Source organism: Hesperophylax consimilis, chromosome 3 (assembly GCF_061612785.1).
Source record: "Hesperophylax consimilis isolate HC1 chromosome 3, BYU_Hcon_1.0, whole genome shotgun sequence".
NCBI lineage: Eukaryota > Metazoa > Arthropoda > Insecta > Trichoptera > Limnephilidae > Hesperophylax > Hesperophylax consimilis.
The window spans coordinates 2,531,695-2,559,071 of record NC_142838.1 but is presented as its reverse complement, the minus strand read 5'-3'; the positions used below and the strand labels follow the sequence as shown (position 1 = coordinate 2,559,071).

The window sequence follows — 27,377 nt, the reverse complement described above, 5'->3', positions numbered from 1 at the left end:
CCCACCTTCCCGCGCTTTACAGCTGGTAACAGAACAGCTGTGATTTGTTAATTTTAAAGAAATATTATAAACAAATACCTCACATGTACTCACTATACATGTGGGTTACATAACTCGATAATAGGTTAGAGGCAGAGGCGGATTTGCCCTTAGGCCTATGTAGGCCCGGGCCTAGGGCGGCCAGATATTAGGGGCGGCCAATCGTGACAAAAAAGTTACAGATGATAACAAGAAATTACTTCCTAAGTACCTACCGCCCGCCAAGACCTGGACAAATCTCACCCCATGAACCATGAATGATAATGGCAGGAAAATTAAAACGGTTTTGACCCTAGGAACTTACTGAAAAGTTTGGAAACTCCTGGTCAATATGATGGGTACTGAGAAAGGGGCGGCTACATGGTCTGGGGCCTAGGGCGGCCAAGACTGCAAATCCGCCTCTGGTTAGAGGGCATGAAGGGTGCCCGTTACGTAACAGGAGATTCATTCATTAATTCTTCTGAAAGCTGATTACTTCAATGATCGTTTCATGCCGTGAAAAAAATAAGGATATTTAACCCACATTTACGAAAACATACCTCTCAACGACGGAAAATTCAAAGAATACCTACAGTTCGAAGACACCAACACACTTTCTGTGTAAATTCGTATTATTATTTTAGTGCAGTTCTCTTTGTTCTTCGAATTTGGTTAAAAATAGATGATTTTGAAGCATATTGTTATAACTTCAAACTCTCGGTTTCCGAGTCACTGGCAAATAATAAACAACGTCACCAGTCTCGCGATCGACAAGCACCACAAGCACTCAGCGAATTTATCGGGTAAGTGTGTACTCCAATAAGGCTTTTTAGTAGGTATTTCTTTTTGTATGGAAAAAAAGTTGCTATTTCGGAAAAAGTAATTAATCTTTTTTGCTCCTACCATCATGTAGAATGTAAAATCACCTCCCTTTGACCTCGGACATCAGGGTATATTGGAACTTGAGGATTATCTATATGTGAAGGAGTACATGTATAGGATTCTGTTACTTACTAAATATTGAGCAATTAATAAAGTAATTAGAAACATCTAAATACAGAGATTAATAAAGACTGATAATAAATATAAATAAAAGGAAAAACAAGTAATTATTTTTTACTTTAGTATCAATTTAAGTTTGTTGATATCCTTTAATTTCTTTATTTCAATCGGAAGGTTGTAGAAATACTTTATTCCTAAATAGGTATAATTGTTTTGCATTAGTTTGGTATTACATTTTGGAATTTTGATGTAATGTAATGATAGAATGATTTGATATGATAGAATGTTTTGTTTATAACTCGACTTCGCTTAATTAAATTTCCAGAATCTGGAAAAAACGTATTTGAATTATTTTGGATTGTAATGTGAACAATATTATTTGTGAATACATACTACCCCGAATTAATTTATTTGTTTAAACTTCCTACTTATAAAATTGAACTTACTGGCAATAATTCAAGGAAACGGATATCGTTGAACATTCGCAGCAGCCGAGGAAAGTCAATATGGCTGACATCGCTGGTCATTCGGTCTACTTGCGCTGTGTTCCAACGAGTATTCGAGTGCATTAACCTACATTACGCGTGTTTATATAGTAGTAACTTTAAAAAAATCGTTGTTGTTTATTATTAATGTATTTTTTAAATGGAAATTACTGCATTTATGTGGTTAAGAAATAGTCGTCATCAATCCAAATTTTAACACTTCACAAAATGGCGTCAGTCAGCGTTCGTGAAGTGAAAAATATTTGTAACACTTTTAATGGTTCATTTAGTAAAATAGGTTTTTATTAATTTATTTTAATGAATCCGTTGATATCTGTTTATCGATTGAGTAATATTTTATCAGAATCTACCCGCACAGTTATATAATAATTGTAAATCTTCATTCCTCTTGACACAAAATGCATCAGGTAGGTTGTACAGTTAAATGCATTGATATGTTTATTTCTAAATATTGCGTGTGCTTTTTGTGTTGTTTTTTTCTATTGTGGTAATGTAGTTTTTGGCTTTTCAACAGGGTGTGGCCCTAGGCATATGTTAGAAGTTTTCATGCATTTTGCCTTTTCTTAGGCTTGTTTACATTACAAAATTATTAATTTATCAATGAAAACATCGTTGTTCCACCGCTTTTTGCATTGGAAAATGTTGAATAATCTTTTGACTTTCATATGACCCCCAATTCATGAATTTCCAAAGTGGACCCTTTTCCACAATTTTGAGTTGAAATAAGCTCTCACTAGGCATATAACCTCGATATTATTGTGTTCTGTAGTGCATTTCAGCTTTTAGATATTATTTTAACCATCCATCTGCTCATGACTCCCTTCAAATCAACTCAAAAATGATTTTAGGGAACTTGTGGTGAATATGTTTAAAATACCCTGTTTTACAGGTATTTTTGTATATTTTTCAAAATAGGTTATTCACGTGCAATGCCCCGTGTGAGGGTTTTGTTCATTAGTCTTTAAGAAAATATTTTACTAGCTAAAGTCAGTGGATTTAGCAAGGGCAGTGTTTCAGCCAGGCGTTCTATTTTCCACCTCTTTTTGTGAATTTTAAATATTAGACATATTTTTTGTTTATTTCCTGTATCTGTGGCCTGACGAAATGTAATGTTTCAGCTTATTTCTTATTGAATAAAAGGATTTACACTTTACTTTGTTTTCTCAATTACATTTATGATATTCCATGTTTTGAACCCTTTTATGGAGAACTCAACCTTTTCCATAAACGTTAATTTACGGAAAAGGTTTAATTATTTTAGAATTTGCACTATAATTAGGTTTAGCAAACCATCAGTGTATTTCTTTCAACATTTCTCAAATTATATGTCAAGCAAATGTGTTTCTGTTATTTATATATTTACATACATACATATCTACTTATGTATTTCATTTTTTCAAAATTTGGACTCTCATTGCGAGATCATGATGTCAGCGATAATAGACTTTTTAACTATTATTTCATAGCTATAACTGATTTGGAAAACTTATAATAATTGATGCTCATGTCAAAATGCACGACGCAGATGTTTATTTTTAAATTTTGTAACCTGAATTATTTATCATCATTAACAAATAATCAAAATTATTGTTGATTATGCAACAAATGGCCTATAGTTTTTAAATTAGCTTCAACGTTAATAATTAATTTACTTCCATAAAACTTTTCTTATATTTTCATGGTAATAAAAAAATGTTTTAAATAGTAATCAGTTAAAATTATGAATCTTCATGAAATTAAAAAAAAATTCAAAACAATTCAGTGCGTCCAGGTGATTAACATTACTATATTTATTTTTAACCATCTGTTAAAATGACCTACTTTCACATAAGGTATTCATATATTGAAACAGTTTAATGCTTATTGGTAATAATAATGATTGGATCATTTCTATATAGCCGATCACTATATTCCGTTTTCGTGAGAAAATCACCTCAAGGGGCGCTTAACAACTTAATTTATACATTCATTCTATTCCCTATCACTTATAACTTCGATTTAATATTACTAATATGCTTTCAGCCAAATGAATATTTCCAAATATGTTTCTTCAATATACGCATTGAATCATGGATACGTTTTCTAAAAAAGAATCCTACTTATTAAAGTGAAATATTTCAGAAAGGATGCATGTCAGAATCCGGAAGTGAGTCTGGCAGCAACAATGATAGCAAAAGCAATTCTTCCGGCTCGGGTTCAGGATCAGAAAGGTAAGATAAAAACAAGCTCCAACAGAAATGATCAAAAGCATTCAATAAACATATAATTTGGTTATATTTACATAATTTATTTTATAGTGATTCTGGGTCGAGTTCATCTAGTTCTGGGTCTGGATCAAGATCAGAATCCAAATCCAAGTCCAAATCAAGGTCACGATCGAGATCAAGGTCGAGATCAAGGTCTAGATCTGGGTCGGGATCCGATAGAGAAAATGGTTCAATTAGAATCAATTCTTCTCCACAAAGAGATGCATCACCAAAGACGGAGAATTCCCTCATAGGAGACCTCTCGGAGAGCGCATCATCCCCGGAGAAGCGGTCTTCCAAATCCATCCGGAGATCCAAGTCTGGCTCTGAACCCTGGGATGAGAACCCAGACATTTATGGCATCAGAAGATCAGCAAGATCTCGCAGAGAACCCGAAAGGTTGAAGTTGATCGACAGTGATTCTAGTGATAAGGCAAAGCCCATTGTACAAAGGAGTTTTAAAAAGAAAAGGTTTGTACTTATAATTTTTTTAATTTTATATTATTAGCGTAGTAATGAATTTATTCTTGGCAATTTTACTTTAAACTTGAGATGCATAAGAATTATTTATTGACATTTGCAGTGGATCTGATAACTGGAATTCAGCAAGTTCTGGCAGTGACACGGAGGGGAACCGCCGGCCACCCCCACCCCCGCCCAGCAAGAGGCCGGGACAGAAGAAGATCCCCCTCAAGAAGAAGCCGCCCCGGAGAAGAAATAGATACTCCAGCGATGATGAAACTAACGAGTCAAGCGATGATGAGAACAAGAGGTAATTTTTTGTTGTTGTTTTAATTTTGCTTGCTTCTTTTTGCTAAGATACTTACGAAAACATCATTGTGATCTTCACACAAGCTGCAGCAGCTCTAAAAATGAGTGTTAACTAATTTTGCCGGAAGTTGGTGAAATGGTTAAGCTCTAAGAAGATTATGTCTACTCATGTATTCTGATAACCCATTTCCAATAATATTTCAAATAGACTTATTTTAAGCTTTATATTTAAAAAGGGCGGTCTCCCGTCGCATGGCCACCACTTCCAAGGTGAGCTACAAGGAGGCCAGTGAGGATGAGAAGACTGACTCGTCGGACCTCCTGGAAGTGGAGGGAGCTGAACCAGAGCCACTTCCGGAGGAGGATAAGAGCGAGACCATCGAGAGGGTGCTCTCCCACCGACGGGGCAAGAAAGGAGGTGGGTGGATCATAGTTCATGTCTTTTCTTAGAAATTATATAATTGAAATAATTTTCATTTTTGAGATTAACCTTTGAAATGCCAAGCTCCCGTGACCTCATACATCTGTAGTGTGTGGATTACCAATTGGATTTATATTTATGGTCGGATATGCTGGCCCTCAATGGATTCAAAATTTTCGAATCCGATGGGTACTTTTGGCGCTAGAGAAGTTATGGAACTTAAAATTTTTCTAATAAATAGTCAGATTCTGATGTTTGAACATTATTTATGCTTATTTATATAATTTATGTTTTGACTCATTATGGCTTCTCTTGTGTATTTCAGTTACGGGGAATGTAACAACCTGTTACTACGTGGAAGAAAAGGGCGATCCAAATGCCGATGTAGATTCAAATGATGCCGACAGTACGGAAACCCAATACCTCATTAAGTGGAAGGACTGGTCCCACATCCACAACACCTGGGAATCGGAGCAGAGCCTCAAGGACCAGAAAGTCAAGGGGATGAAGAAGCTGGAGAATTTTGTGAAGAAGGAAGCTGACCTGGCTTGGTGGAGGAGGCATGCTGGACCGGAGGATATAGATTATTATGAGTGCCAGCTAGAGCTGCAGCAAGAACTCCTCAAGAGTTATTACAATGTAGAAAGGATTATAGGTGAGCTAAAGTTCATGCCGAGTTCAGATAGGACAAATAAAATGTGGTGTAAATCTTTTAAAAAATCCACAAAATTATTATTATAATTTTATCCAAGGATAGCGGTAGTAAAAAAGCGAGTGCCTAAAATTGTACAAATATTTCCAAGAGGTTATCATAGAATAATACAACAAAGGAAATACCCAAAGGTAATTTTTATCTCCTTTTCTTGCAGCCCAACACATTCGTGAGGACGAGAGCGGAACTGACTACTATTGCAAATGGGAGTCACTTCCGTACTCCGATGCTACTTGGGAAGATTCAGTCCTCATCCAGCGCAAGTGGCCGAAGAAGATTGAGGAGTTCAGAATGAGGGAAGACTCTAGAACCACCCCGTCAAGACATTGCAAAGCTCTGAAGTACCGTCCCAAGTTCCACCAGTGCCGAGAGCAGCCCGAGTACATGGGAGGAGACAATAAGGTTTTATTTTTAATTCCTTCAACATTTAAAGAAATACGATACCTATCTTAATCTTCACTCCTTTGTGCCTGGTTATGGTACCTGAGCTAGTAATAAACTTTTGGAGGCCAGCCAATACACATTATTGTGGATATTTGCCAGCTCTTCCAAAAAAGTTTTCAATGTCAGGATTAGACTTTGGAGATCCCTCAATTATACTAGTCCCAGCCAGAGATCGTACATGATTTCAATGTTCTAGTATCTTCTGTCTTTTCCCTTTAGACGTGTGAGAAAAGAGAGTACGAACGTCGATGACGTCCGTACGAGTTCTTCCTGGGACTAGTTTACAAACATTAGACCCACCTTAAATCATGATGCTTTTCTTTACATTATTGTATTTTACCTTTATTTTAGTCGCTGATTCTCCGAGATTATCAAATGGACGGGTTAAATTGGATGGTACATGCTTGGTGCAAGGAGAATTCTTGCATATTAGCCGATGAAATGGGCCTGGGAAAGACTATTCAAACCATTTGCTTCTTGAGCCAACTCTTCCATTCCCAATCCCTCCACGGGCCCTACCTCTGTGTGGTGCCCCTCAGCACCATGACCGCCTGGCAGAGGGAGTTCCAGCTCTGGGCTCCTGAAATCAATGTCGTCACTTACCTAGGAGATGTTTCATCCCGAGAAATTGTAATTACGTGAACCATATTCCTTTTGCTAAATCAAATGCACAGACAATACTTGCCCATTATTCATTATACTAATTTCTTTGTTTATTTTGCAGATAAGACAATACGAATGGGATTTCGCCAGCTCCAAAAGATTAAAATTCAACTGTATTCTGACCACATATGAAATTGTTTTGAAAGATCGAATATTTTTGGGGTCTTTTAGTTGGGCGGCTCTACTGGTAGATGAGGCTCATAGGTAAGGATATTCTACATAATTGCCAATTCAAACTTATTTTGTAAGTTAAAAGTCATGGACTATTAATATATTTATTGTTTCAGATTGAAGAATGACGATTCTCTCCTATACAAAGCATTGAAAGAATTCAATACCAATCACAGATTGCTTATTACCGGAACACCACTTCAAAATTCTTTGAAAGAACTTTGGGCGTTGTTGCATTTCATCATGCCGGGAAGGTTTGTTACGAATTTATTGAATAATTAATACATTTGATTTATATGAATGTAGATTGTTATCTCGATTGTTTTGCTTTGATTTATTGTAGGTTTACAACGTGGGAAGAGTTTGAAAAAGATCACGAAAACTCTGCACAAAAGGGATATGATAAATTACATAAACAATTAGAACCATTTATTTTGAGAAGGCAGAAGAAGGATGTTGAGAAATCATTGCCAGCTAAAGTAGAGCAAATATTGAGGGTAGAAATGACATCAATACAAAAGCAATACTATAAATGGATATTGACAAAAAATTATAGCGCCCTACGGAAGGGAGTTAAGGGATCTACAAATACTTTCCTCAACATCGTAGTGGAGTTGAAGAAGTGTTGTAATCACGCTCTCTTGACCAAGCCCGTTGAATACGAAGCCATCACCTCACATCAAGATGTAGTACAGGTAAATTATTAATTTACTAACTAACAAGTAGTCATATTTGAGCAACTGCTGAAATTTTTCAACTAGGTATTTTTGTACTGCATTTTCAAATCTTATTTTATTTTGTTTATTATAGCAACTCCTAAGAGGTTCCGGTAAACTGGTGCTCCTGGACAAGCTGCTGTGCCGGCTTCGTGAGACGGGCCACCGTGTACTTATATTCTCTCAAATGGTCCGGATGCTGGACATCTTAGCCGAATACCTCACCAAGAGGCACTTCCCCTTCCAACGTCTGGACGGCAGCATCAAGGGAGAGCTCAGGAGACAGGCTTTGGACCACTTCAATGCTGATGGCTCAGTAGACTTTTGCTTCCTGCTTTCGACCCGAGCAGGTGGTTTAGGAATTAATTTAGCAACTGCTGATACTGTGATAATATTTGATTCTGACTGGAACCCCCAGAATGATCTTCAAGCTCAGGCGAGAGCACATAGGATAGGACAAAAAAATCAAGTATGGACACTTTATTAATTAAGTAATTTAGTTTTTAAAAATCGACTGTTGATTTTGACTATCGCAAACCAACCTGGCAATTATTCTTCAGATAATTTTAATCAATTGAAAGACTGATTATCAGTACAGTGATAACTCCGTACTAATTGAATCAACATCTCCATAGGTAAACATTTACCGATTTGTGACGGCAAGATCTGTAGAAGAGGATATCGTGGAAAGGGCGAAACGGAAAATGGTTCTGGATCATTTGGTCATTCAGCGCATGGACACCACAGGGCGCACCGTGCTGGACAAAAAGGGCGCTGGGCCCTCCAACACCACGCCTTTCAACAAGGAGGACCTTAACGCCATCCTCAAGTTTGGGGCCGAGGAACTCTTCAAGGATGACGAGGACGGTGATGAAGAGCCTGTCGTATGTATTCACTCAAAATTATAAATAAACACAGCTAAAAACCAACCAAGTATTTTCTTAATCTACACACCTATTTACATTTACAACTTGTCTTGAGAAATTTCTGATCTGTCTGATGAATTTTGAATTATTTTCAAGTACCGGTTTCATGGAAATTGTTGCAAAAACGCTTTATTTTTGTAGTTTTCTCAGTGGTTGGGTAATGGACTAACTTGTTTCTTTTAGTGTGATATTGATGAAATCTTGCGGAGAGCTGAGACACGTGATGAAGCCCCCACCATGGTTGGAGATGAGTTGCTCTCTGCTTTCAAAGTTGCGAGCTTTGCCTTCGACGAGGACAAGACCAACGACCTCAAAGAAGAGGCAGATGATGAAACCAGAGATTGGGTTAGTTTATAATACAATGACCAACTTTCTCATTAATTTTATTACATATTGACACACTTGTATAAGTAATTGTGTTTTTGTACTGGGATGTTTTAATAATGTGAACATTTATTTCTCAGGATGACATTATACCTGAAGATTTTAGAAAAGCTATTCAAGAAGAAGAGAAAACTAAAGAAATGGAAGATTTGTACTTGCCTCCTAGAGCAAGAAAAACATTACAACAAATCCAGTCAGGGGAAGATGGTGAGAATTATTATTATTCTGCCTTTTAAATTTTTATTTGTGCTGATGGGTTGCGAATTGTTTTTCTAAAACTTAAGGGTATTCTTATAGATACTTCACACCGATAGATAACATTATTTTCAATATTGTCATGTTATGCTTTTGAATATTGAGATGCATTATTGGTTTGCGCTCGTACTTAAGATATATTAATCTGTATAAATTGTTTTTTCTACCTATAAAGCTCAGTTTTTAGAGTTCTAGAGAACGGCACGGAAACACACAATTTGATGGCAATACTAACACTTAAAAAATACATTTGTTCTAACGATATAATTCGTAAGTTGAAAAGAGACGGACGCCAGGAGGAGTGTTGAATTCAGTAATTTAAATCAACGCCCGGGGATATTGAATGATTAATAAAAAGGGCCGCCGGATAACAAAAGCCTATAGTTCCCCTGCTGGCTTTAACTAGACCCTTTATATCCTGCTTGCACAACATACAATGCTATATTAAGAATCTGTATTACATGGTTCCCTGATATGTTATATATTTTTTACAAATGATTGACATTTTTTCTAAGGAAAAAGTTTTATGAGAGGTTTCCGTAAATATTCTCTGCTGTTGTTTAAAATTTAGTAACCCTTCAACACCACCTGGAGTATTCCTTTTTCGATGTTTAAAATTAGTGAATTTTTTGTAGTACCTATCGCTTCTTTCCAAAAATCATCACCAATATTTTTCTTACTTGTAAGTTGTTTCTCTTTCAAAATAATGCACCACCTCTCAAGATGCTGATAACTGACCACTCACTTGCTGAATGAAGAACGCTGTAGTCCAAATTTTATTATTTTTTAGTGCTCACAAGTAATTTAAAAACCTTTAGTAATCAAGCGCTTATCCAGAATAGCCAAGACTAACCAGACATGGTTGATTTGCCAATGAATTTGAACACAAAATGTCATATTATGTTAACCTATCAAACGGGCTTTACGCATTCACCGGGTACCAATCGATGTAGGTAAACAAAAATAAAGTCAAAAAGATTGTGTATTTCTATGCACTCGGAACATGACCGAGGAAGACATGGCACAAAGACACAAGTGAATAGAATATTTTAGTCATATTTTAGGTCACCTCAAGAGTTGGACATACAAGATGATGTATGAATGTGAATAAAGCAAGATGTGTGTGCTCCAACTGAGTCGAGTGGTGATCTGTCCTCTCTGCCTACTCCTGCACGACGGTTAGTTGGTTACTAATGAATACCACACAAGAGTCCCAACTGCTCCCAACTATCTGAAGCCAGTAATACTATGGCATCCCCAATTGGTGTACGGTGTTTTGATCACCGCCGCCCCGGTAAACATAAATTGGATAATCAACCCCTCTGCCATAGGTCACTCCAAGTGGTTCGTTACGTTTGATGACTTAGCAGGGGTGCCTGGGAAACAGCATGCGGCGTGATGGTTAGATCCTTAGGACGGGTTGTTTCTGAGTATTTGAACAATTCTTCAAATTTCAAAGTTAATTTTCAAATTCTGAGAAATATTTTTTCAAGTTCTGTTATTATTTCAGTTCTGTCAAGCAACTAGCCTATAATGATATAGTAACAAAACTTGAATAGGACTTTCACAGAACCCGAAAATGAATGTTGAAATTTGATGAATTGTTCAAATTCTCCTGAACAACCCGTCCTTAGTAAATAAATAAATAAGACAATTATTTTAGTACCAAGCACATATTTGTTAAAAAGTACCTAAGTGCATGCCTCTGTTTTCTGTTTCTACCTAAGTGAGACATCTGTCTTTTCTCCTTCATGTAATCCGGGCCTCTTCAAGATTAATAAATTCTTCCCTACAACCCCTACCTTGACCGGGTGGCGACATAGCTTCCCTGCCTTTATACTCTACACTCTCTACAGTACAGTCAGGGGTCATCTTGCGAGGTGTTACATCATTGTGATAAATGCCTCATTGTTTTAGAATAACACCAAACAGAATAATTGGTTGCAAAATTATTATCGATTTCTTGTAGTCACTTCTGTTTGAGATGTCTCTTCCTTTCACCCTTTGAATTTAATTTTTTCTAATACCTAAGTGATCTTAGACCACTGGCATTAAAATCTCCTTAGAACTCTTTCTCCCTTTGGTAGCTACGAAGGCTACTCAAGATTCTCAAGTAATATATATACATTTCTATAAAGACAAATGTACTTGGTTAATTAATACGCCGGTTACGACCTTCAACGTAACTCCCTCGTATTTAGTTGTAATTAAATCCCACCAAACGTTGTGTGATTTTTTTGCTTTATGGTATCGGGTTTTTAATTACTTTGTTTGGTAACCCCTAGTTCTCTTTAGGATAGGGATGGAGTCAGAGATGTTAATTTCAAAGTTAACGAATCGAAGTTGGATCAATATACCTAAAACTCCCGATTTCTCCATACTGTCTATCTCTCTCAATTTGATCTCCTTAGAAGTTCACCTAAGACGCCCTCCCGGCCTGTCGTAAAACCTTAATACACAAAACGGTAAAGTAAAGTCAAACATAATTTGTTAGTACATTGCAATCATAATTTGTTCTCCGGGGCCCTCTGGATTGCCGTCCTCTCCTACTAGATGGGATAAACATGAGACTAATTTCAAGCGTGTTAGTACGATTCAGTTGTTGCATATATGACGAACTCGGAATATTACTTTGCTTAGCAAAATCTGGCCCCTACCTCCTGCAAGACGTGAAAATACTAGATGGGATAAACATGAGACTAATTTCAAGCGTGTTAGTACGATTCAGTTGTTGCATATATGACGAACTCGGAATATTACTTTGCTTAGCAAAATCTGGCCCCTACCTCCTGCAAGACGTGAAAATGATCCGTATCGATCCGGGTTTGGCATGATCATTCGACCCAATCTCCTAGTTGGTGCCTCAGTCACCGTGTCCTAGTCAACCATTCCTGTGGCCGTCACATACTACGTCCAGATCTCAACAGAGTCCTCACGCTCCCAGATTCCAACTCCTCCGAGAATTACGTCTACTTAGAACGAACCGGTTTCGTTCTATATGCAAAAATATACTTGCGGTTTTTTGTGGAAAGCAGTTTCCTAGGCTGGTTCCCATCCTCTGAGAGGACGTGTATGTAGCCGTAGTGTATCATCCCGATAGTTACCAGACCACATACATTTCCCCTGCAGACAGTACATATAAAGAAATATATATAAATTTACTTTGTTTTGTTTTTATAATCTGCAATGTACTATTTATACAGTACATCCCAGACCAAACATCGCCGAGAAGGAGTTGTGAATTCCAACCAGTTCGCTTGATATATAAATACTAATATACACGTTAATAATTACAATGCACATAATAAATTACGATTTTTTTGTTTGGTGATTTTATTTATAGAGATCACCAACTCAGATATGACCTTTAGCCATGCCCGCGGACTCCACCTCTCTCCTGCCTGCCGCCCCATTTATTCAAATTATCCCTCAGGCACCGCCTGATATTGGGATCCTCCCGTTAAGTGGATTGCTGCTCAAAATTTACTTCGATTATCTCTCAGACATCGTCTGATTTTGGGATCCTCCCTTTGAATGACTTTAGCTATGGTCGTAGACCTTCAATTGCTGCTCAAAATTTACTTCGTAAACACCCCTCCGCATTCCGGACTCAGCTGTCTCAAGCGCCCTAGTTAATCTTCAAGGCCGCTTGCCCTTTCAGTCCCGTAAGACCCTAATAAATCAACCTACCCTCAATACAACTCGAGTCAATGCCCTGTCTATTTTAAAGCCGGTTTGAAATGAATATTTTTTTTCTTCCTTTTGTATTATCGTGTTACAAGTGTCCGCTCGGCCGACCCACTTATTCGAATTATCTCCACGATAAATAGGTACTTTACCTACAATGAACTCTAATGACAAATTCCGGTTACGATCCTAGTCCATAGAATAATTGATAATTGTTTTGTCATGGAATAAATGATATTTATTTTTTTATCAACTCATGCATTTATTCATGTATACACATACATATGTTATTTGATAATACGTAACATAATTACGGTCCCAACTGGCGCCTTCCAAATAACTGCAGGATTAGTAGTCTCCATCCTGGACCTGCAAACCTCTTATAGTGCAAATTACTTACCTGAGCCCCCCTCCTCTAATCCACCGGGATAATCGACGGCAAAACAACCTGTTCTTATGCATTCATCCACCTATCAATAATTCCCCTATCAGACTGTAAATGCCCTGACTATCTCCCTGAATTTATTTCTTTATTCTCAGCTATTTTTGGGTTCTTACTATTTTATTATAACGAGGTATGGTTATTATTTATCGCACGTTAATCGAGTAAGCGATTTAATTTTTTCTTTTCATACCAGTGTTAAATGTATTATTATTATTTTTATGATTTTTCTGGTTTAAATTCGTAATCGTCATGAACACTGAATCTAAATAATCCTCCGAAGTTCGAAATTCTCTGGATCCGATATTAATATTATTTTATCTTTAATTATTATTATTATCATATTTCTAGTTTAAATTCCTTACAACGAAGGATCGCGTTAATCTCGGATTATGACCGTTTCCCTCCTTCCAACACTTCGTATTAACAACTCGGTTTATAACGCGACACCGTAGTGTCGTTTCCTAATTTTTTTTTTCCACTGAATTTAAACTAATTAAATTTTCCAACCTTAATTTATTATCACGCCAAAATACTGTGTTTAACTAATTCTTTGAAGTTCTAAAATTCTCTAAGGTCCGATATTAATATTATTTTTTTCAAACACTGAATCTAACTGTACGTTTTTGACTAGAGAATTTTCCTAAGTCCACAAATAATTACCAAGTGACGTTAGGGCGCAGCGCGACGTGTTTGAACGGTTCCCGGCGGTTTTCAAACTCTCTCAAAATTCACGAAAAGACTCCCCTTTTTTTCTAAGGTCAGCCCTTTTATAGTCCCGTTTCTTCATTAATCACGTCAAATACATGCTATTCTAACCTTTATCGACTCGTATGTTCCTTTCTATTTAGTCCATAGTCGCATCATGCTAATTAGGCCATTCTGATCATTTCAAGAAGGTTAACACCCTGGCGTTCGTTTCATGTGACAAAATGATCAGGCGTGGACTGGGAAGCGGTTCCGAATTCCCATACGGCGTTTTCTATATAACGCTCTAGTGAGAGCTGTCCTTTTGAAGTGTGAATTCCGGACCTTTTATTTTAAAATGCTCTTGTGTTCGCACAATTTATTTAATGGCCGTCGTTTATGATGTGATACGCTTTGTTTTTAACGCTTTCACGAGCTTAGCTTTGATCTTCTTCACTTTGCCTCCGACAATTTAAACGGTGTACACGTCCGTTGCCCCCTCTACCTTCCAAACCAATTACTTCCGACAATTTAAACGGTGTACACGTCCGTTCCCCCCTCTACCTTCCAAACCAATTACTTCCGACAATTTTTCCCATCCCAGTGTATGTTAAATCTCTTGCGTACGATCGTCTTCTACCTCTAACATTTAGTTCTCTTCCCTTACAAACGGTTTAATATAACCATTCCATTTTTTTCCACCGATTATTTCTATCTAAGGCTTCCATCGGTACTTGCTTTAGTTGAGACGCCCCAGTACACATCATGTCGTTTATATTTTTGCTCTCCGTCCTAGACCGCATTAGTCTGATAACCTGTTTATTTCTCCGGCCAGTTTTATTCCAAGAATTATTACTGGATTTCCACAACCCCTCTCTGTAATTTTGGGTGTTACCTCGGGTGGTACCTCCACACGCCCATCTTCTGTCTTTATCTCCCAACTCATTTCACATTAATCAGAGGCTCCAAGTCCCTGTCAAAACAAACCCGAATGTACTCTCCCATAATTCCCCCGCTAATCGTTTATACATTAATATTAATGTGTTTTCGTTTTCCATAAGACGCGGGTTAATTTTATTACCCCCCTTGAATTGTTATTAGTGCATTGATGACCCAAAACCATGTCCGTATTTTTTTCTCAAAATCAACGCTTTCAAGTGTCTGAAAACGCCAACCTTTTTTCCCTTGGTATCCCTTTTGCAACTACCTTCGCGCCATCAATCTCCTTTAAACTCAACGCTGTTTCTTCGCAGTCCCACGTCATGCTTACGATAGAAGTTCAATGTTTGCTTTTTTTTTTCACTTTTCTTACGTAATTTGTCGGTTTTTTTCCTTATTTCTGTTGTTTTCTTTTAAGTGACGCGTATAACTGCCCTCTCCCCTAACGATTTCCACTTCCAGTATGTCTTAACGTAGGATTCTACCAATTTCTCTCAGTCCTCTGTTTGTTCGCGTTATGTTTCTTACCTTTCTTGAAACACGTCCCTCTCGTTTGTCAATGGTTTACGATCCCGTTCGTCACATCCTGCGCATTCCATTCCCATGACGTCATCGCACTACCCTACTAACAGGTTCCTGTTTTTTTCTGTAATAAATCGAGATAGCCCCGCCTGGTCCAAAGTCCATTTCTTTGTCTGTTTAGGTAAACCACTCCCACTTGCCATCTCGCATCTTTTGGACCCCTTTGATTTGTGGGAGATTAAATCGAGGCCTACGATTGGTCCACCTCTCGTCCACCTCTTTACCTCACAGAGACATCTGCCTTCAATCCTGTAAAGCTTTATCCACACATCCATTTGATTGTAATTACTTATTTCTCGACTCTAACGCTAGAGGCCTCCGTCTGTATTATCTCAGTAAAAGTGCATTATATCACATGTTTCACCTTGAGAGATATCTTAACACTAGTTGTATTTGTTTTATTTAGGTAGAAAAAAGCGCTCAAAAACAGGAACTGGCGAAGAAGAGAGTGAAGGAGAAGGAACTGGGTCGGAGGAGGGCGGTTGGGGCGAGGGAGGGGATGGTGAGGGCGAAGGGGGCTGGGAGGGGGGCCGCCCTCGCAAGAGAGGTCGCCCACCGGCATCCACCAGGGAGCGGATTAAAGGATTCACAGATATTGAGGTAAATATAAATAATAATTGTTTCAAATTAGTACAAAGTGCAAATCCTCTGAATTCACCCCGACAAACTCTGTCCGTGTTACTCATAATATATAATATGGAGAGATAATAATAGGTTAGTAGATGTTATAATCTCGCGTAAGCGTACCGCGTATACCGGCCGTAATACCGCAGTACTAGTGGCTGACAGATTTTTAAACCACTTGGATTAGGGACATATTTCTAGGGTATTAAGACTGGGATCGCTGACGTTAAAAATCTTGGTTGCACAAAGAAAATGTAAAAAAGCAGTAATACCCATTGGCAGCACTGTCAGAGGAATATTTTAAATAGAAATATCGATTTAACATAACAAATAGGAAATGCATAATCAAATTTACCAAATTTCGAAGCAATTCTAAGCAGACTGTGTCAATGACATGGCAAATGTCATCTGAAGAAACATGAAGTTGGGAACAAAATGCGAAATGCAAAAATGACCGTGTTTCTTGCATAAATATTATTTGCTAAATATTTTAACCCAAGCAGTATAAGGCCCTCCTCACCGTATAGCTATACCAGCGCATTAGGGAATCTTTATAAGACTGCATAAGTATCTATGACGAAATTTATTAATGTTTATATAAATTTTCAGATTAGACGCTTCGTCAAGAGCTATAAAAAATATTCTGCACCCCTCAAGCGGTTAGAAGACATTGCTTGTGATGCTGAGCTGCAGGAGAAGCCCCTGGCTGACCTAAAGAAGCTGGGTGAGATGCTGCGTGACCGCTGCCAGGCGCAGCTGGCCTCGATGGCCAGCCAAGCCAACGTCAAGAACACGGCCCAGGACGGCGCCCAGCCCGGGGGGGCTGCCGGCAAAAGGAAGGCCCGCATCACCTTTATGCTCGGGGGCATCACCGTAAACGCAAAGACCCTTAGCCAATGTGAAATCGAAATGGCCCCCCTAGATGAGATGCTACCTGCCGAAAGAGAAGATAGACTAAAATGGCAACTAGATTTTAGAACAAGACTTCCTAATTTCGATGTTGAATGGAGTGTTGTGGAAGATTCTAAATTACTTTGTGGAATTTACCAATATGGAATGAGTGCCTGGGAAGCCATCAAGATGGACCAAAACCTGGGACTAGGAGATAAAATACTTTTCAATGATGAAAGGAAACCTCAGGGAAAACACCTCCAGTCAAGAGCCGAGTATTTATTAAAAGTTCTCAAGAAATTACAAGATCAAAAGGCTGGAAAGGTTAGAAAGAAAAATACCAGGAAACCTAAAGTCATATCGAAAGAAACCGTTGAAAATGAGGACCCAGGTTCGGGAGACGAAAACAAAAAGATGCCCAAGGTTAAAGCAGAAAAGGTAATTAATAGTTTTATTATAATATTTTTTTTGAAAATAATGCTGAAAAAGTTATTAATTTCAATTTATAAAACATAAAATTTGAATTAATGTTCTAATGTTTGTGATACTAACAGGTAATAGTCGGCGAGGAACCAAATCACACAGCAGAAGAAGTACAAAATGATAAAAAAGAAAAGAAAAAGGTGAAAAGGGAAAAGAAGGAACCTAAAAGTAAAAACACCGCAAAGAAGAAACCTGTTGGCCCCATGCACTTTACCGCTAACAATGAGCCGAGAGCTTTAGAAGTTCTCGGTGACCTGGATCCTTCTGTATTTGAAGAGTGCAAAGAAAAGATGAGGCCTGTAAAGAAGGCGTTAAGGGCGTTGGACAACCCCGACCAGACCCTGGCAGAGGTCGAGCAGATGAACCGGACCCGTGCCTGCCTCCGCCAGATCGGCAACCAGATAGACCTCTGTCTGGAGAACTTCCGCGAGCTGGACTCCAAGGCCGAGTGGAGGAGTAACCTCTGGTACTTTGTGTCCAAATTCACCAACTTTGATGCTAAGAAACTATATAGATTGTATAAATACGATATGAGAAAGTCTGATAGTCCCAATGATAGCAAAAATAGCGACTTGAATGAGCCGAAGAGGGAATCCAAACAGGAAGCAGTAAGTTATTGTTGTTTTTTAAATTAAGGTACACTTTTTTATTGTAGTATCTTCCTACAACACATGTTTAAAAAAAGTTTAGATTTTTTAATTGTTTTTCTCTTTTATGTTTATTTTTATTATAATTACTGTGCTTTTAATATTATGATTTTAATGATACTGATATTTTTTTATGTATTGGCTGTTTTAACCCAGTCTTTTACTAAACTTTTCCAGGAGAAAGCGAGCAAAAACTCCAATAACTCAGGGCATAAGCATCATGATAAACACAATCACAATAACCATGCCAATAATGAAAAGAATTCCAGAGGAGAAGTAGGAAACAACCATAAAAAGGAAAGAAGAGACCGGGAACGGGACAAGGACAGAGATCGGGAGAGGGACCGAGACAGAGATAAGGATAGGGATAGGGATACCAAGGACAACCGAGATAGAGACAGGCGAGACAAGAGGGAAAGAGATAGAGATTCCACAACAGCAGCTTCAAATAATAATTTCACGGCCCTGACCAACAACAAGAGGAAACTGGAGGAGGGTGAATGTGAACCTGAACCCACAGAGAATAAAAGGTAATGTGGATACAGTGACATTTTATAATAACTATGCATGTATATATTTTATATATCATTTCATCAAAACTTTAATTCATTCAGTTTAGGAAAATTATCGTTTATTGTTTTCCGGCCCCATTCCATTTGAGTAGAATTTAAACATAAACTATAAATTTGACTTTCCCATCTTTTACTTGCACCACTTATACAGATGTTGGCGATCAACTTGACAGTGTTTGTTGCATATGAGGCAGCTCTGAAAAGAAACATTACCACATTAGTTGATGTTATTTAACCATTACAATGTTATAACTTGTTATCTAGAACTAAGGACAAGGAGTTTGAGGAGAAGGAGCGCACTTCAACAAAGAAGTCTTCAGAGCACAGCGGCAGTGCGGGGCGTGAGCGCGACCGGGACCGGGACCGGGGAGGGGGAGAGCGAGGTGACCGGGAGCGAGACCGCGAGCGAGAGCGCCGCACCTCGGGGGGAAGCGGCGGGGCCACACGCTGGGGCGGGGCGGGTGCTGCCAGCACCGCCAGCGGAGGCCGCTTCGCCGACAAGCGCTCCCAGCCTGAACCGCGTGGCTTCGATGGAGCCCCTCCCCCATCGCACCGGGCCTACAGGCCTGACAGGGGGCCTCGCATTCATGATAAGAGAAGGTATTTATTATTTTATTACTTTTGTAACCTTAATTAAACAGCTGGATGTGAGGTCGAATTCGGGGCTATATGGTCAATATGGTCCTCTCAATACTTCAGGTATGGTCCTCTCAATACTACTTAAAAACTGTCTTCATGTTCTAGCCCTATTACTAAAATTTTCAATTTATCTTTATCTACCGGTTGCTTTCCTGAAAACTGGAAAAGTAGCTTTGTAACAATCATTTTCAAAAATACTTTCAACACTACCTAAACTTTTGGAAAAGATTAAATTGAGTAATATCGTACGCCAAATTAAACCACCTATCAACATGTTTTTATGCCAGGTATTTCTACAAAATCTAATTTATTCCTTAATGAAAATTTTATTTCTAACGCTCTAGTCAAAGGGTCGCCAAGTTGACTCGATTTATACTGATTTTTATAAAGCCTTTGATGGTGTTTCTCATCGCATTTTAATAGAAAATTTAGAAGGTTGAGGATTAAGCGGTAACTTTCTCGAATGGCTTAGAAATTATTTATGAATTTATCAAATGTAAAAATTACGTCCACATCTTACACTGTTTTGTTTGCCCTAAGTGGTGTCCCCCAAGGTTCCCTCCCTCCAAGGAATAATTATATTTCTACTATTTATTAATGACATTTCTTTAATTTTGAATTACATTCAATTTCTTCAATTCTCCAACGATCTGAAGATATTTAAATTGATAAAAAAAAAGATTTTTTGACTGCAAATGAACTAGAATGAAGTTTATAAATGGTGCCTTGTATATAAATTTGGACAAATGACAAACAATCCTTTAAAAACTTTATTCGACTACTCAATTAATAATATCAATCTTAAGAGTCTATGAATTCAATGACCTTGGTGTTATTTTTGACTCCAAATTACGTTTACAAATGCTTGGAATTATTCTCAGAATCGCTAAAGATTTTAACCAAAAAACCATAAAATTACACACATCTCTGATTAGAAAGTCAGGGAGAATATAATTCATGCGTTCGGTCTCCTTATTTTAATTCTCATTGCTTACAAATTGAAAATATAAAAATTTTACACTTTCAACACTCTGAAAGGTGAAAAATATTTGATCTCGTTTTATTGTATAAAATTGTTAATTCAAGATTTGAGTGCCTTAACGCTACAAACTTGTAGTCACTACATGAACCTCGAAAACATACATATGTAGATGGAATATATTATTTCACAACAATAACTTAGTGTGCAATGGGGTATTTTCACAAACTATGATTACCATTAAAAATGTGTGCAAGATTTAAAGTTTATTTTTCTGATTCTGATCATTATTAAAATAAAATAAAAAATACCTCAATTATTGTAATTTTTTATACTGGGCAATGAGTTTTAGATATCGCTGATATTTTCAGGGTAAATCTTGACACATTTAAAGCCAAATTAGATGTAAAAGCCCGGTAGGGCATTAATAAATAAATTACTTGATTGTTAAATAGCTGCGTGTGTGCAAAATGTTAATTTTGTGATAAGATTAAGTCTACATAATTATCAGAACACATACAGAATATCTGTACGTCTTTCATAACAAATAAAAGACTAAGGACGGGTTGTTCGGAGAATCTGAACAATTCATCAAATTTCAACGTTCATTTTCGGGTTCTGCGAAAGACTTATTCAAGTTCTGTTTTTATTTCAGTTTTTTCAAGCAACTAGCCTACAATGATATATGAACAGAACTTTAATAGGACTTTCACAGAACCCGAAAATGTACGTTGAAATTTGATGAATTGTTCAAATTCGCCAAAACAACCCGTCCTTAGGACGGGTTCATCAAATTTCATCAATTCAATTCATCAAATTTCAACGTTAATTTTCGGGTTCTGGAATTTCCTATTCAAGTTTTGTTACTATATCATTATAGGCTAGTTGCTTGACAGAACTGAAATTATAACAGAACTTGAAAATTAACTTCGAAATTTGAAGAATTGTTCAAGTTCTCCGAAACAACCCGTTCCAAGCAATCTACATATCGCCATTTCACATAAAACCTTTTGGTTTTAGACTGCAGTACACTTAACACTTTCGCATTTTAACTTGCACATCCACCCCTCTATGATTCGACTTCAAGGTTGTTCTTATGTAGGGTAAACCACCCAATTATTGGCACTTTAAGCAGCTACTTCACAAAACCGGTAAAATTTGCATGTAAAAATATGTTTTAACAAAGAGAAAAGCATTAATATTGGTCTTCTAATCTTTGCAGAATATTATAAAGTACTTATCATTAATAAATTATATCGTTTTCTTCAATATAGTGTACCTTTTAAAAAAAATACCTCAAATACCAGTTGCTGGCATAGCCAAACCTTTCATTGGCAGTGATTATTACCTATTATTGTCACTGTTCTCCCGAGACTGAAAAATAGCTGCTAGGTCTTATGTAGGGGTTTTAAAATGTATTATACCTACATCGTCTATGTTGGTACCTATTTTAAGATAATTCATAATAGAAATAAACAAAATAAAATCCTTTGTTAAGAAAAGTAACATTTATTTGTATAGGAACATACCTTATCAGTTGAAACGCTTATAGTTAAATAAACTTTCCATAAAGTATTAAAACAAAACCAAAAAAGCCTCCTACCTAGGCTTGAACAAAAAATAGAACAATTTTAGCTTAAGACTATTTAACTTCCTTAATTATATTTAATTAAATCACAATTTAATTGATTAAGATCATAAGTAATTCTTAAGTCACGTTAGTCATCTGAATCCTCAGTCAACATTTTTTCTATCTCAGCAGCACTGCAATTTTCGCTAGTACTTGCTTTTTGGTTTTTTTTGTTATTATTTTTAAGTACAGCTTCCAATTTGCTATTGTCAAGTTTATAGAAATCTTCCGAAAACAAAATTTTAGACACGTTGTCTTTGGCTTTAGTTTGTTTTTTGTTTTTCTTTACCATTTGTTTCTCTTTTTCCAATTTCTTTTGTTCTCTTTCTTCTTTTCTATTTTTAACACCTTCTGCTTTCTCTTCTTTAATTTTAATTTTTTCATTTTCCTGTGCTTTCCATTCGGCAGATGTTAGTACAAAAGGCGTCTTCTTGGTATTTTTTATCCCTTTTCTTTGTGGAGTTTTAGGAAGTACCAAAATATCTTGTAATTTTAATATATTATCTTCCTTAACCAGTGGTACTTTCAGTTGCATAAACTTATTTTGATCCGCACCTATTTTGACATCTCCAGTTACTCTGATAGACAGTTTTTTGGGGAGTTGAATATATTGATGATTGCTGCTGACTGCTAACGGACGCTTCGTAGATAGATGTTTGTTGAACAAATGTTTGTTGTGTGGATGGTTGTTTGTTGCTTGGTACGTAAGTGAATGATGGCTGTAAGATCGAAGCATGCTGTAAGGAAGTAGAGGCTTTTTGGGAGGATACTTGCTCTATGGATTCTGGCTGATTGAATGCTTGTTGAGTGGGTGAAAGATGATTGTGTGGTTGTTGGCTAACTGTTTCTGGAATAGGTTCTTGTAGGGTTGATGTATCTTCTATAAAATAATTTAATTCAGAGCATTGGACTATTTCCTCAACATCTTGTGAAACAAAATCGAAACTTTGCTCAGCAACATTTTTGTTTGGAGAGTTATTGATAATTATCTCCATATTTTCAATATCCAAATTCCCTATATTGTCATTCTGACGCTCTGTGTCTAATCTTGAGCTATTCTGCAAATCATTTTGAGACGTGGTAAAGAAATTCCAGATTTTCAATAAACACTCACTTGACTCCTCTGGCCTCAATTCTCTTTTAACAATTTTATGTATTGCACTTTCTCCCAACAACTTCATAAAGTCATATTTGGTGAGCACCCGATTGTCTGTTACATGCTTGAGTTGCGCTATGGTAATGTTATTTTTATTTGAAGTTCCTAGGCACTTGGAATAGTCCACTGCATCTTCATTAAAAGGAAAAAGTCCAGTTGCTCTAAAACCATTTATAATTGTTGACGGGTTAAGACTTTTTTTCTATAGTATCTTTAAGTAATGGCACAAATTGAGTTTTCGTTAACGCTTGAGATGGATTATTTCTTCGCCATTCTAGGACAGTTTTCTGCCATTGTGTTTTTAATGGTTTAAATGCGGCGACGTCTGCAGGTTGAAGGAGCCTAGTGCAGTTAGGGTATAACGCTATGAGAATTATACCTAAATTAGTACATAATTCACTGGTAGCATACGTCAAGTGCGATTTGTGGCCATCTACAAAAAGAACTACAGGGAATTGTGTGCCAGTTTTTACGAGGTGAGGATGTAAAACGTTTTTGATGTACTCAAAAAATACCTCAGAATTCATCCATCCGTTGTCACTTAAGCCCACGCCCCAATCTTCAGGAATCTTAGAAGTTATCTCTGCAGGTAATCTTTTATATGGAAAAATTACCATTGGCGGAGTAACTTGACCATCTGCACCAAAAGTAAACATGACGGTTAGTGAAGTTTTGGCTTGGGCGTGGTCAATTTCGTAAACGTTTTTTTCTCCCTTAGAGCTTAAAACAATACCTGTTTTTGGACATAGAACAAAATTCGTTTCATCGCCATTGAATACTCTTGATGGGTCTGCTAAGATGTTATAGTAGCTATTTTCAGTCATGTAAATCCTTATTTGTTCAAACCAGCCTCTTACATCAGATGCAGAGACTGTGGAGCTGGCAGCTGTTACGGCTTCTGGTGTTCGAAATGTAACTGTTGGATGTCTAGCTAAAAACAATTTAAACCACTTCTCACCATTCTTAAAACTGCTGGCTCTCCCCGATTTATTGATAAAGTCTGAAACACTCTTTATCAAATCTTCTTTCCTCTTTGGAAACCCTTTTTTGCTACTGATTTTTATCCAGTCAACAAAAAGCTGTTCTTCTCCGTCAGTTAAAATTGTGGACGGACCGGGCTTAGAGCGATGATCAGGATGTTTCAATCTGAATTGTATAGTAGACCGTGGTACGCTGAAGGTTTTTGCAGCAAGTTTTTTGCTCATGCCTTTTGATATTTCGTGGAGAGCTTTTTGTAGGTTCTCTTCTGTATAAATTTTTCGTTTAAAACATTTTTTACTATTTTTTTCTCTAGACTTCTTCTGACTAGTCTTCATTTTGAAAGTGGCTGAAAAGACAATATTTTTATTGGCACGTTTTTACCCAATGTTTGACACCCGTGCCAATAAATGGATTTTATATAATTGGCAGTGGGCCAACTTTTGGATTGGTGTGTCCAAAACGTTAGAAAATATTTTCAATGCAATTTAAACTCAATTTTGAGACAAACAAGGTATGATTTTTAATAAACTCAAATTATTTTAAATGCCCTTTTATTGGCATGTGTGCCAATAAAATGGATAAACCGATTTTACGCATACCAAATGTTGGCACCCCACAAATAACTAAAAGTTGGCGGTTAAATTATAAAATAATGTTTTAAAAAGGGAGTTAATATACTCAATAATAAAACAAAATGATTAGGTATAAGAAAAACAAAATAGATTTGCAATTTTTAAAAGATTACGATAGCTCTTACCTTAGTAAAAAACGAATATTTTGATTGTTTTTGTCGCACAGGTTCCGGCTTGTCAAACAGATGGTAAATGCGCCGCCATGTTTGAAAAAAATTAAAACGTGTGTTGCCAGTTGAGTAATAAATGCTACTACTGTTTAATTTCTACTAAAAAATATAAGATCTGGCTACAAAAAATCTTAATTTTCTTAAAAAACTAGAGCATGCCAATAAATTGGTGGAGTGCCAATGATAGGGTGGTTTACCCTATGTACTTTAATTTCTGTTTAATATAAAAGGAAAAAAATTTATATGTGTATGAATACACACAAAGTTAATCAATAACTCATTTTTTGTAGCCTTTTATATAATACTTAAATCACTGGCTGTAGGGCCTTGGAAATGAGTAAGGATTACCATTTTTATTATTACTTTATATTTCAGATTCCCCCACCAATCTTATATGGGCAGTCACTACGGGGGCTCGACCGCTTACTACTCCGGAGACCCTGCCCTCTATCCCCCGCACCGACCCTACCCCCCGGACTGGCGGGAATATCCCCACGAGACTTACCCCCAGACCCGTCCTACAGACTACCCCCAGGACTACCCTCCGGAGAGGGAGCGTGAGTTCAGGAGGGAATATGATAGAAGACCTCCTCCCACCTCATAGTGCCCCACAGTATTTCCTGATCCAAAGTGCAATTTAACTAAGCCAGTGACCCAAGAAATCTAAACCTACTCTTTCTCAAATGTTGCCATTTACTTGACATAAACAATTCTGAGAAAATTTGAAAACATAATTATACAAATACTTTAAAAGCTTAATAGAGATAATGTTATTAATAATTTAAACAAATTGGAAATTGAATTAATTCTGGTGATTCGGGAAAAAAATTTATTTATTTTATTCTCGAACACCGTTAATTTATTGTTACTTCACATTTTTTAAAATTTATTGATGCCGTATTTGCAAAACAGTTAGTTGAGTAATAATGGACATACGCAACATAGAAAGGACACTATGTAACAGCAGCAGTATTGCTGTGTTGGAACGCTCTAAGCGGAGAAGTGCAAGTGCAAAGTGGGAAGACACAGGACACTGGAGAATGTGACGGTGACTTTAGTTGACCAGTAGATTCTGTGATATGTATTGGTCTTGCTTGAACAGAATGATATTTCCTTGTGTACCTAACTATAAGAAAGTGATTCTATATGCTGTAGGCATAAGTGTGATAAGTGAAGTTCTGAATTAATTATAATGATGACTATTCTCTTGATTCGTGATCACCTACCTCTGGGTATGCAGATACACTACGACGTAGACATGTAGACGTGTCGGTGTACATTGCAAATGCTCGCGCGAAATAACTAACACATACTGTAATGACACCAAATATTACTTAGTACACTTAATCAGTAAGGTGCTAGAACTTTTATTCTCAGTGTTAATTTATCATTGGTATGTTTATCTTTCTATTTTTTTTTAACATTTTTTGAGTGATTTATTGTGAACAGATTTGTTTAATTTCATGAACTAGAATGGCACATGCCAGTATTTAATTGGTCGGTCTTGGATAATGACTTACTTTGGAGCTTTAAGAGAACTCTGGCTGAGTTGCCGATATCCTCGGTGGTGCAGAAAGTGTTACTGTGTTATTTTTGTGTAATATTTAAATCCATTTTATTTTTTTACTGCGGCCTTCACAACTGACTCTGATTAAATATAAAATATCCGCATTTATTTTTATTAAGTAGAGAAGTTGACGTATGATGACTCTTTTAGTTAACAATTTCACTAATTATTAATGTATTAAAGACAACACGACCGTAATAAACTAATTTAAGCGATATAATGAATGAGGCGCGCTCTTGTCTAGTGTGAAGTAAGAATATGCAATGTGTAAAAATTTACAGTAATCTTGTAAAATAATAATTTTAAATAATGTCCACCATGTAAAAATGTATTAGATTGTAAATTTGAAAGGAATCGATCATTTTAGAGCTGTAATATACTTTATATTTTATGCATATCTGTATGCCCAATACAGTGAAACATCCAACTATACAAATGTTTTTGTTTTTATTTTCCTGAATATTTTGAGAAGATGACAGTCCACTAAAATAATTTAAAGAATGTGGCAAGTTCCTGCTATTTTAAAAAAGTGTTTGCCACCTAGTCAGGGAGCTTCCATTATGCCACGGAGGTGGTCAACATGAATAATCACCTGAAGGAGGCTATATTGAGGTTTGTATTCAGGGCACTGCTGTAAAATAACACATATTGTGATAAGATTGGTTACAAAAGTCTCCATCAGGGACACATTTCACATAGGTGTAAGATTTGCAACAATGACCAAGTCCGGTCGGTGGCCGAGTTGACATCGCGCTTGGGTCTCACTCGGGCGTAGTGTGTTCAATTCCTCGGCTGGCTAAAAAAAAAAAAAGACTAAATAAAATAGTGTGCAAG

General features: G+C 36.9%; 2 protein-coding genes across 3 annotated transcripts; one reads left to right on the top strand and one right to left on the bottom strand.

Annotated features, from left to right (window-relative positions):
- Positions 1–1,523: 1,523 nt before the first annotated feature.
- Positions 1,524–26,965, top strand: Chd1 (chromodomain-helicase-DNA-binding protein 1). Of its 2 annotated transcripts, none has more exons than XM_089647309.1 (21): positions 1,524–1,933; positions 3,648–3,736; positions 3,824–4,243; positions 4,356–4,544; positions 4,780–4,961; positions 5,290–5,619; positions 5,834–6,078; positions 6,472–6,750; positions 6,845–6,987; positions 7,071–7,208; positions 7,298–7,649; positions 7,765–8,139; positions 8,306–8,554; positions 8,780–8,941; positions 9,061–9,187; positions 15,979–16,172; positions 16,806–17,525; positions 17,642–18,178; positions 18,395–18,747; positions 19,054–19,389; positions 25,352–26,965. In XM_089647309.1, exons 1-21 carry the CDS (start codon positions 1,925–1,927, stop codon positions 25,578–25,580), a joined length of 5,658 nt encoding a protein of 1,885 aa, XP_089503435.1. In that variant the 5' UTR covers positions 1,524–1,924; the 3' UTR covers positions 25,581–26,965. The 2 variants fall into 2 exon arrangements, with proteins under 2 accessions (XP_089503435.1, XP_089503427.1); XM_089647301.1 differs by having other exon boundaries at positions 18,374–18,747.
- Positions 23,382–24,665, bottom strand: LOC149424835 (uncharacterized). The gene has a single exon (XM_089646606.1). It carries the CDS (start codon positions 24,507–24,509, stop codon positions 23,382–23,384), a length of 1,128 nt encoding a protein of 375 aa, XP_089502732.1. The 5' UTR covers positions 24,510–24,665.
- Positions 26,966–27,377: the final 412 nt, after the last annotated feature.

Coding starts and splice junctions, on each gene's coding strand:
- Chd1 (XM_089647301.1), top strand. Junction 6,988..7,070: donor CTGGTAGATGAGGCTCATAG/GTAAGGATATTC, acceptor TTATTGTTTCAG/ATTGAAGAATGACGATTCTC. Junction 8,942..9,060: donor ATGATGAAACCAGAGATTGG/GTTAGTTTATAA, acceptor TTTATTTCTCAG/GATGACATTATACCTGAAGA.
- LOC149424835 (XM_089646606.1), bottom strand. CDS start 24,509: ATGAAGACTAGTCAGAAGAAGTCTAGAGAAAAAAATAGTAAAAAATGT.